The sequence below is a fragment of the Puma concolor genome, chromosome D1 (assembly GCF_028749965.1).
Source record: "Puma concolor isolate L17-30 chromosome D1, mPumCon1.1.hap2, whole genome shotgun sequence".
Classification (NCBI taxonomy): Eukaryota; Metazoa; Chordata; class Mammalia; order Carnivora; family Felidae; genus Puma; species Puma concolor.
This window is the reverse complement of record NC_141676.1, coordinates 100,159,479-100,170,157: the sequence shown is the minus strand read 5'-3', so window position 1 is coordinate 100,170,157 and position 10,679 is coordinate 100,159,479. Positions and strand designations below refer to the sequence as shown.

Below are 10,679 nucleotides of genomic sequence, written 5' to 3'. Positions count from 1 at the left end.
GGGCTGGGGGTGGTCTCGGAACAAGATACTGGGGTGGGAGGAGGTCATGCGGGGCTATAGGACTTCTATCACCTTTTCAAACATACCTATCCCAGGCTTGGCATTATCATGACAAGCAACCTACCTTTGTCTGCCCGGAGCAGAAGCTGGGCCCGCAGCAGTCTCCAGAGAAAGTTGGGGCCCAGGAATGGGGGCAGGAGGAACACACATACTTCTCCCTGGGGGATAAGACTCCTCCCGTTAACCATTACCTCACTGCTCCTAAGGCAGTGTCTTTAAGGAGGCGGGACGTGGCAGGTTAGGTGGGAGGGTCAGCTGTTTTTCATGGACCTTGTCCCTACCCTGAGCACTGGGTCACTGATCCAACTATGGAAGCAGCTGCAGGTAGGAGACTGGGAGAAATCCTCTGCTGGGGACTTGAGAGGGCAGTTGAGAGGGCAGATTGGGAGGCCAAGGCTTTGGGACCAGGGTGTACTTGATGTTGGGGCTTGGTGCCCGGAGGCAAATAGATGGCGAGTTAGAAGAGAAGAGGTGAGTGGATAGGTCTGTCTTCCTGGTCCACGCCCCGTCCTGATATGCTCAGATTTCTGTGGACTGGGAGGCAAAGGGAAGAGAGAAGAAGGGAAGGTCTTTCTGGAGCAGAATGGAGGGGGCAAGTTCTAAATTTGGGGGTTCGCCCAAGTCCTTTCAGTTAATGACTGTGGAAGAGGAGTGGGGTGGGGAGGGAATGCGCCCCTCCTCTCCTCATCCCTTCTTTGCCCAGCAGATCTTCAGGACACAGCCTCGTTAACTCTGTAAGTGCCATGCTGGGAAGGATTGGGGCAAGGGGCAGAGGAGATCCAAGGTGGGGAAGGCCTTCATTCGCACAAGTAGAGACCGGGACCAGAGTCCCGATGTCAGCTTGCTCCTACCTGTGTCCCTTGCCTCCTTGCAGGAAGTTTGAGTTTAACCCAAAGCAGGGCATTGATAATCCTGTCCTCTCTCTGGCTGAAGACCTTGACCCCTCCGGTAACCCCCTCGCCCTGGGCAACCATTCCCTTTCCCCAGAGATACCACAGCTCCTCTCCGGCCTCCCGTCTCCTTGGTAACCACTCCACTCGGCCTCCCTCTGATAGCAGCCTGGTGGGGAGTAACTGTGTGGAGGTAGGAGGGGTTTGGGTGTTTTCTTTTGTCCAAGCCACTCTTCCCACATTTGGGTATTTGGCCCCACTGCCCGATACTTAACTGGGTAGGAGCCTGCCCAGTGCCCTATCACAAGGGTAGCGTCTGCCAGGCACAAGGCGACTTGTATTTAGGCCCCCTCTTCCTCCCCCTTTTCTGTTGCCCACATCCCCTTCCAGATCTCTGGAGCCTGGAGCGGCCTCGCTTCTGTCTGCTGAGCAAAGAGGAGGGCAGGAGTTTTGGCTTCCACCTGAGACAGGATCTGGGCAAGGCTGTGCCTGTGGTGTGCAGGGTGGAGCCAGGCACCTCTGCCCAGCGCCAGGGTCTTCGGGAAGGGGACCGGATCCTAGGGGTGAACGACCACGTTGTAGAATGTGAAGACTATGCTGTGGTGAGGTTGGGCTGGGGCTTCTCTGTGGCGTAGAACATCCCTTAGCACCTCAAGGAGAGAGAAAGTCACTTCCCTGGATAGATGGGGGCAGTCCCTAAGCCTCAACCTCCCCTACCTTCCAGGATTTAGGGCTGCCCAGGTTGGGATGATCCGGAGAGTTGGTTCCAGGGGGTATAGCTCAGGGGTAGAGCATTTGGCTGCAGACAGCTCACTCCAGGGAGGGGGCGCTGGCAAGAAGGGCCGCTCCCAACCTCCCCCTGCATGCCCTCTCTTTAGGTGGTGCGCCGTATCCGGGCCAGCGGTCCGCGGGTGTTGCTGACAGTTTTGGCGCAGCACGTGTATGACATGGTTCAAGATCGGCAGGGGAACAGTGCCCACCTGTCTCCTACTCTCGGCCCAGGGGTCCGGCCCCGACTGTGTCACATAGTGAAAGATGAGGGCGGCTTTGGCTTCAGTGTCACCTACAGTGAGCCCCGAGGCTCGGGAGGGAGGTCAAGAGCGGGATCTCAGCCCAGTTCTGGGCAGGTGGCAGATGGAAACTTACTTGTTTTTTTTTGTTTTTTTTTTTTTCCGGCTTCCAGGTTATCAGGCTCCTTTCTGGTTGGTGCTGAGCACTGGAGGAGCAGCTGAGCGGGCCGGGGTGCCTCCTGGGGCCCGACTACTAGAAGTGAATGGGGTCAGCGTGGAGAAGTTCACTTATAACCAACTCAGCAGGAAGGTATGGCCGGCTGTCTTCCCCCATTCGGGCCTCACCCCTCTGGGCCCGGGGGCCATGCCTCAGGCAGCAGATTCCTCCCCCTCACACTCATCTTCTCATCTGACCTTGTACCTCCTGCCATCCTTCCCTTCACAGTTCCTGCTAGGCTCTTCTCTCCCCCACCCTTAGTGCCTCCTTCCTGGGGTTTGGAGGAGGGGCTGGCTCTGCCCTCCCTACCCAGCTGGTTGATGCCGATGCCCTGCTGGGTTCCTACAGCTTTGGCAGAGTGGAGAGCAAGTGACCCTGCTGGTGGCCGGGCCAGAGGTGGAGGAACAGTGTCGCCAGCTGGGAATGCCCCTGGCTGCGCCCTTAGCGGAGGGCTGGGCACTGCCCACCAAGCCGCGCTCTCTGCACCTACAGAAGGGGCCCCGGGGCTTTGGGTTCCTGCTTCGGGAGGAGAAAGGTCTTGACGGCCAACCTGGTGAGCGGTAGTCCCGGAGGCGGGTAGGGAAGGTGTGTGTTAAACCTGTTCACATTCGACTCTCAGTGCATATAAGTGGTATCCCTGGCTGAACCCCAGCCCTGAGCCTCCTCCTACTGTGTCCCCCCCCCCCCCCGGGGTCAGTCCCTCAGTGTGCCCACAGTGGCCTGGGCTGGGGTTAGCAGGGAAGGGGCCATGAGGATGTTTACGTCCTAGGACAGTTCCTGTGGGAGGTGGACCCAGGACTGCCAGCTGAGAAAGCCGGGATGCAGGCTGGGGACCGGCTGGTGGCTGTGGCTGGGGAAAGTGTGGAGGGGCTGGGCCACGAGGAGACAGTGTCCAGGATCCGCGCGCAGGGCTCCTCTGTCTCCCTCACTGTTGTCGACCGTAAGGCTGACCGCTTCTTCAGCATGGTGCGAGCTGAGGGCCGGGGGCTGGAGTGGGGGCAGGAATGGAGCAGGGCTCCGGTAGGGGGGGAGAAGCAAAAAAGAAAGGTTTGTTCTGTCTGCCTCCTTCCAGGTTCGCTTGTCCCCACTTCTCTTCTTGGAGAGCACAGAGGCTCCTGCCTCTCCCCAGGAAAACTGCTCGGCCTCTTTGGTTGAAACCAAGGACCTACCAGTTGAAGACACAGCCATGCCTCTTGTCCCGTGTGGCTCCCGCCAGTGCTTCCTGTACCCTGGGCCTGGCGGTGGCTACGGCTTCCGGCTTACCTGTGTGGCCAGTGAGCCTCGTCTCTTCGTCTCCCAGGTGACTTATGCCCTATGGACCTCGGATCTTTTCAGTCCTTTGCCTCCTAATGAGCCGTCATCTGCTTCCCTCCCAAGGTCTTAGAGCATCCAGCAACTTTTCCACGGTGTCCCATGTTCCGTAACCCCCCTCTTCACCAGGTGACCCTAGGAGGCTCAGCTGCCCGGGCCGGGCTGCAAACGGGAGATGTGATTCTGGAGGTGAATGGGTATCCCATGGGTGGAGAGAATGACCTGGAAAAGCTTCAGCAGCTGGTTGAGGCTGAGCCACCCCTCTGCCTGAAGCTGGCCGCCAGGTCCTGCCGGGGCTTCGAAGCCTGCGATCGCTCAGGGTTTGGAGAGGTAAGGAAGTAGGGACAGACGGGCAGTGAGCAGCCAGAGAAAGAGCCCAAGAGGAGGGCTACAGGGTGAAGCAGTGTGAGGCATGCAGGTTGGGACTTTAGACCATGGTAGGTGGGGACAGAAGGACCCAGGGAACAAGCCACATCCCTGGGCGGTCCAGTGGGGGTGGGGGCAGGGAAAAGGAACACTTCTGATCTGTGAATGACCTTCTGTCTTCTCTCTCTCTGCTCAGGACGGGGCTCTAGCCTCAGAGCTGCTGTAGTCCTCCTCTGCTGGACAAAGATCTGCCCATTGGCCTTCCCGTCTTCACTCTCCGGCTTGTGATGGTAGGAGCTGAGAAGCTCTCTTTAAGCCAGAACTGCAGCTCTAGGATTCCGGACACCCCCAATCACAGGATTGCCCAAGGTCTCCCTCCCTTCCTCCCAGAAGAGGGTGTGGCCAGAGGCCTCCGGCAGGCCCACTAGGGGGCCTAGGAGCATCGGGTTGTGTCCCTGGGATGAACTTCCCGCCCGAAAGGAAGAATGGTGTGATTTCGTGATTTGTAATAAATTAGACCCTTTCCCAGCACAGAGCTCCTAAAACCCTTGGAATTTCCGAAGTAGTAAGATGACAAAGGTGTCTTCTGTTACTCGTACCAAGCCCCTTTCAACCACATCTGACTTTGTTAATTAAGGAAGTGATTTTTGGAAAACACCTAAGGTTGGGGGACTGGTTGCCAGGGGAACCTACCACGTGATTAGAGAGGGTTGGAACTTTCAGCCCCGCCCCGCCCCGCCCCACCCCACCCCCACCCTGGACCTCCCGGGAGGGGAGAGGCACTGGAGGTCGAATTAATCACCAATGACCAATGGTTTCACTGCTTGTGCCTCCATAGTGAAGCCTCCATAAAAAAACCCCCAAAAGGACGGGGTTCAGGGAGCCTGGAGGTGCCGGCCGGGTGGTGTACCCAGAGGGGGCATGGAGCTCCCACGCTCATGCCTTGTCCCGTTCCTACTTTCATCTGGCCGTTCCTGACTTGTGTCCTTTATAAAAAAACCGGCAATCTAGCGATTAAAAGGTTTCTCTTGAGTTCTGTGAGCCGCTCTGGCAAATACTGGAACCCAAGGGTGGGGGGGCGGGGTCGTGGGAACCTTTGTGTTTTGGCCAGCTGGTCAGAAGCACAGATGACAACCGCTGGCTTTTGAAGTGGGGCCCGTCTTGCGGGGCTGAGCCTGAGGGATCTGATGCTCTCTTCACGTCAGTAGTGACAGAACTGAGTTAACTTGTAAGGCACCCGGCTGGTGTCCACAGAACTGTTAGGGGATTTCTTGGTGTGGGAAACCAACACCCCCCCCCCCCCCACATTTGACCAGAGGTGAAATAGTACTGGGAGGGTTGTAGTAAAATAGAGGAGAATCCCAGGGTTTTCCCTTTTTAGGTGGGCTGTGGGCTGGCTAGGATTGAAGCCATCTGGAACTTGCCCTAGGCATGACGCCAGGAGACTCGGGTATATTGCAAGAATTTGGAGACAAGTTACACCTTCCTCTGCAACCTGAGGATTGTGCGGGCTGGTGGCTGGTCACTGTTAGTCTATTATAGAAATGGCCTTTCTCCTACAAATCTGGCTGCCTGTGTTGGTGGGGGGGGGGGGGGGGGTGGTGTCCGGGACGGTGGTTTGGAGGGACCAAAAAAGCTCCAGACCCAAGGCATGGGACCCAGTTTCTCTAAAAGAGAGTTGAGACCTTACCGAATTTCTCTCCTCTCGTTCAGTCTTCGGAGTAATGGGTCAGCCCAGAACCAAGCTGCCCCGTAAGAGGTCCTCACCTCTGCCAAAAAGCCACAGCCCACAGTTCTGCTGAGTTCCACATGGAGACAGCTTTATTGCTGGAGCCTCCCAGAGCCCCAGAGGCTAGAGGCTTACAGCTTCACAGATCCAGGGGGTTGAGTCCAAACTGGCGGAGCCGCTCCTTGTATTTGGTATGAAGTCTCAGCACGGCCCCATCCCACTGAGGCTTCACTGCTCTCAGCTTGGCCAAGAGTTGGTCCAGGCTGCCCTGCAGACACCAAGCTTCAGGCCCCAGGAAGGGAGAGGGCAGCGTGAGGGGTGCCCCAGGCTAGTCTGTAAGCTCTCCTTTGCCAGTGGCTTCTTCGAGCTTTTACACTTAGTGGGCATGGTTGCAGCCCCTGGTTGTCTGCCCTCAAGACAGAGCAGATTTCCTTGTGGAGATGCTTCTTTTCCTTCCCCCGGTCTGTCACTGTCATACTAGTTGGGGTTTGGGGGGATGGGGGGGTGCTGGGTACTGGGGTGGTTGGGATTCAAACGGGTGCTTACGTGTAAGATTTCCTCGTACTTGGCCTCCATGTCTGCCACGTGTGCCCGAAGCTGAGCCAGAGTCTGGTCCCGCTCTCTGAGGGCCTGCTCTGCCCCTTCCCGTGCGGCCTCAGCCTCCCTCTGGCACGTCTCTGTGGGGCCGGGCAGAAGGAGAAAGAGGATTGGGTAGTGACACTCTACCTGTGAACAGAGTCTCCAAAGGTAACCTAAAAAGCGGAACTTCAATGGGATCATTCCAGACTCCCCCAGTATCACCAAGTTTCCCGCAGTCCATATAAAGGGCGGACATATACCTCTAAGGTACAGTAGAGAGAGTAGTGGCATTGGGACAAGAGATGTGGGTCCAGAGTTTGGTTGTCGCTTATTGACTACCTGTGTAACCTCAGGCATGTCTCTCTCTGAGCCCAAGGTTCTTCATCTTTAAAGACAGAACGATCCAAACCTTACAGGCTTACTGTGAGTTGAATGCGAGCGTATAGGGGGAAATGTATAGTATATACAGGAGGTGCTCCATAAATGCTGATCGAATTTAAATTCCAGAAAAGGCAAGGATGAAGAAGGGCATTCAGGGTCTGCATGGCAGATAAGCAACTCTTGGGTATCTGAGACTATTTTAGGTTAAACTGAGGCTATCTTAGGTTAGGAAAACTTTGAGACCACAATTGTGAAAGATCCTATGTGCACGCTAACATAGCTCAACTGCATCCTGTAACCGAGAGAGAAAGGAAAAACTTCCTGTTTTTTACATTTTTTGCTTATCTGGAAGGTTTATTCCTTTATGTAGCAAGTACTTATTTATGTAGGACTGAGCATGCATGAGGCATTGAACATAGGGACGTAAGTCTAATATCTTTCCTCAGTTTCGTTGTGAAAATCAGCTGAGAGGAAGTATGTTTTGCCCATGACAGACATGGCAGTGTGGGGAGAAAGATCTGGATTTGGAGAGACCATTGAGAGAGGAAGATGGGGTAAGAGACTTGGGTCTTTTTTTAGTTACAACCTAAGAGGTTTTTGCCATCTTGAACCCTCTGCTCCAATCCTCCATGGTGGGAGAGTTGATGGGGAAAAGGATAAGAGAGGGCGCCTGGGTGGCTCAGTCGGTTAAGTGTCCAACTTTGGCTCAGGTCATGATCTTGCGGCCCCTGAGTTCGAGCCCCGCTTCGGGCTCTCTGCTGACAGCTCGGAGCCTGGAGCCTGCTTTGGATTCTGTGTCTCCCTCTCTCTCTACCCCTCCCCCGCTCGCTCTCTGTCTCTTAAAAATGAATAAATGTTAAAAAAAATTTTTTTTTTTTAAAAAGGAAAAGGGTAAGAGAGCCTAGATAGCAGTCTTCTAGAGAAGGACTTTTTTTTTTTTTTTTTAAATGTTTATTTTTGAGAGAGAGCACAAGCAGGGGCAGGGGCAGACGGAGACGGGGACAAAGGATCCAAAGTGGGCTCCATGCTAACAGCAGTGAGCCTAATGCGGGGCTCAAACCAACGAACCGTAAGATCATGACCTGAGCCGTCATCAGATGCTCAACAGACTGAGTCGCCCAGGGTTCCCTAGAGAAGGACCATCGTAAGTCCACCCCTGCAGACTTGGACCTTGTCAGTGCCCCTTGGAGAGACAGGGGTTAGGGAGTGGAAGCCTACCCAGCTGCTCCCGAAGTCCCCTCACTTCTTCTTCCAGTGGCCTGCTGCGGGTCTCCATTTCCTTCCGCAGGACTTGGCACTGACGACTCATCTCTGTGGTGGGGGCAGAGGGTCCCAGGTGTGGATGGAGTGGTGGAGAAAGGAAGGGACATTGTGGGCAGGGAGGGCCTTCTTGGTCCAGTGGGACAGGAGCATAAAGGCCGCCTTGGTGGTTCTTGTGATTCTGAGAGGCTGGCCGACCCCGAAAAGCTGGGGAAGAGCTAGGAAACCAAGCCCCTTTCCCCATTCCAACTCAGTACCTAGACTGTAGCCCTTCTCCCCACTCACTCCCATGGGATGAATGAGATAAAGGCCATGACTGCATTTTTTAATCCACAAAGCACATGGCATCAGGCATCCAGGAAGGTTCCTGCCTGGGATCCCGGGAGGCTGTCCTTCGTTTCCCTCAGGACCCTGCCCAATTCATGCTGAGCGGGGAAGGTTAAAGTCAGGCATGGCAGACGGACATCTTTCTTGTTTCACTTCCTTGTATCCTCTGGCCCTCTTGGCTGTCCTTTTCCAGGCCCCTGTCTCCTGCCCACCTGCCTGACCAACCACACACACCTGCATAGACGACCTTCCCCTCACTTCGGGCCTCTTGCAACTCAGCCTCTAGCACTCGCAGCCTCCACCTCAGCTGGTCTTCAGAAGCCTTGGCTCGGCGGGCCTCGTCCCTCCTCAGAGCTGTGAAAAGTCCCAGAGCCGTCCTCACGACTGGCTGGGGGTCCCACGTGGCCCTGTGGGCTTGATGGACCGTGCCCACCTCTGGGAACCCGGTGGCAGGCTTCCAGCCTTTCATTTTCCCTCTGGGTTGGAAATGGGTTTGTCCCTGGAATGCCATGAGCTTTTCCTTACTAAGGGAAACCCCCCTCTATGTTCTGCTTATAAAAACTAGCTATCATCACCAACCCTCCCGGCCCAACCCTTCTTCGCAACGTCAGTTCTTCCTCCACCAGGGATTGGCAGGGGTCACCTCAGCCTCCCGCAAACAGCTCTAAGCCTCCGAGCCTCTGACGATGTGAAATGCCCCCCCCCCGCCCCCAGCCCACCTCTGTTGTCCTGAGCTTCCACTTTCTTACCCAAGTGGTCTTGGAGCAACTCCTTTTCCAGCACTGCCAGCCTGTGTGCGGACTTGGCTTCCACATCTGCCCTGGCAAGTTGGCAAAGCCTCAGCTTGGTCTCCTTGGACCTTTAGGACCTTATCATGATCTCAGCCTCCCTCACTTCTCCCCATCCTCATGCCACGCCCTGAACTTTCTTCCTGCAGGAGATCTGAGGACCTTTCAAGGAGGGATTTCTGATGGCAGGGACTACTGAGTTCCCTGCTGTGTCCTGGCAGCCCAGCCCAGGGTAGGTACTCAGAATATGTGTGATGAATATATAGGGAAGGCACAAAGCCAGAAGGGCAGCACAGAGTGGGTATATGCCGGTTTCCCCAATTTCCCAGCTCCATGGAACGTGGAGGGAAGATATCGGGGGAGAGGGTCCTGAAGGCTCTATCTTGTCATGCAGAGGGCTGAATTCTCTCTGGAGCACCTCTGCTTGGTGTCCAAGCCAGAGAATGGAGAAGCAGGAGGCGCTCACCTCCATCCACCCTGACTCACCAGCACCCACATTCTTTTTCTTCTTCTGTGACCCAGCTTTCATCCCTTTTCCTTCGGTCTTAGATGGCATCTCCTTGCTGTCCTGGGGAAGGAGAGGACTTGTATTTAAGATTGCACATGGGGGGCGCCTGGCTGGCTTGGTCGGTTAAGCGTCTGACTTCGGCTCAGGTCATGACCTCGCCATCCGTGAGTTCGAGCCCCGAGTCGGGCTCTGTGCTGATGGCTCAGAGCCTGGAGCCTGTTTCGGATTCTGTGTCTCCCTCTCTCTCTGCCCCTCCCCCATTCATGCTCTGTCTCTCTCTGTCTCAAAAATGAATAAACGTTAAAAAAAAAAAATTTAAAAAAGACTGCACATGGGGTTGCTTTCCTGACCCCTAGATTGAACCAGGAGTCCCAGGAGAGTTAGAGCTCTAGTCTCCGAGCATGTCTCTTATACCTTCCAGAAGCTTCTGTTCTTGGTCTCCTTGGACCTTTAGGCAAGCCTGGGGTAGGGGGAAGGTAGAGCTGTTTCTTTCTACCAGTAAGGTTCTATGTACAGAAATCATTCCCCTCTACCCTCTTTTGGAGAAAATAAACCTCAGTACTTGTCTCTTCCCTCTTCCAGTCACCCTTACCCTGCCTCGTCCTGTAGGATCCTCTCTTGCTTCTGTTGTATTTCCCTGTAGGGTGACCCACTCATGGAGAGGGGCAGAGAAATGGCCCAACCAGCTAGGAGCCTGAGGAGGAGCCTGGGTTCTGGGAGCCAATCCAGGGTGACAAATTTCCTTTGAGGGCAGGACTGAGAACTGGAAGGTTCGGTTTCGGGAGGCTGAGTGTTGTCCAGGTAACTGGGAAACATGGAGTCAGAGACAGGTGGAATGGGCCAAGTACAAAGCTTAAAATAGCAAGGTCCCAGAGGGTCAATTCTTCAATTCTCTCCTTATCCCTAAGTTCTAAATGTAGTTTGAGGAGAAAGGGCTTTGGAGCCCGGTAACTATGCTTCATTTCCATGTAGCACTGCCTGAGGTTTGGAGACTTACAAGTTACAGATTTACACATCTGATATGGTGCTGTTATGCTGATACAGCGGAAAAGAGCTCATAGTAGCCATTTCGGGCAATTTACATCCCTAGGGCTGATCAGCAAATGACATTATTAGGCTTGGGGAAGGCATTCTGTAGCGTACAAGGGAAAGAAATGCAGGAGAAGGGAGTTGAGAGAGTTTCTCACATCGGAGAAAGGAGACACAGAAGAAAGATAGACCCACGGACTCCAGGCTGCTGACATAGAGGCTAC

General features: G+C 54.9%; 2 protein-coding genes across 4 annotated transcripts; one reads left to right on the top strand and one right to left on the bottom strand.

The window, feature by feature from the left end:
- Window positions 1–43: 43 nt before the first annotated feature.
- On the top strand, window positions 44–4,886 carry NHERF4 (NHERF family PDZ scaffold protein 4). 2 transcript variants are annotated; one of them, XM_086678895.1, is made up of 11 exons: window positions 44–384; window positions 767–794; window positions 935–1,008; window positions 1,341–1,552; window positions 1,829–2,018; window positions 2,134–2,270; window positions 2,526–2,730; window positions 2,947–3,143; window positions 3,250–3,477; window positions 3,618–3,818; window positions 4,051–4,886. In XM_086678895.1, exons 1-11 carry the CDS (start codon window positions 369–371, stop codon window positions 4,078–4,080), a joined length of 1,518 nt encoding a protein of 505 aa, XP_086535021.1. In that variant the 5' UTR covers window positions 44–368; the 3' UTR covers window positions 4,081–4,886. The 2 variants fall into 2 exon arrangements, with proteins under 2 accessions (XP_086535021.1, XP_086535020.1); XM_086678894.1 differs by lacking the exons at window positions 44–384; window positions 767–794 and having other exon boundaries at window positions 801–1,008.
- A 767-nt stretch (window positions 4,887–5,653) lies between these two features.
- Window positions 5,654–9,699, bottom strand: DRC12 (dynein regulatory complex subunit 12 homolog). 2 transcript variants are annotated; one of them, XM_025929143.2, is made up of 6 exons: window positions 9,405–9,693; window positions 8,880–8,945; window positions 8,365–8,484; window positions 7,762–7,854; window positions 6,130–6,260; window positions 5,654–5,851 (listed from the first exon to the last, which is right to left on the bottom strand). In XM_025929143.2, the coding sequence occupies exons 1-6, from the start codon at window positions 9,472–9,474 to the stop codon at window positions 5,723–5,725; spliced, it is 609 nt and encodes a 202-aa protein (XP_025784928.2). In that variant the 5' UTR covers window positions 9,475–9,693; the 3' UTR covers window positions 5,654–5,722. The 2 variants fall into 2 exon arrangements, with proteins under 2 accessions (XP_025784928.2, XP_086535022.1); XM_086678896.1 differs by lacking the exon at window positions 7,762–7,854 and having other exon boundaries at window positions 9,405–9,699.
- Window positions 9,700–10,679: the final 980 nt, after the last annotated feature.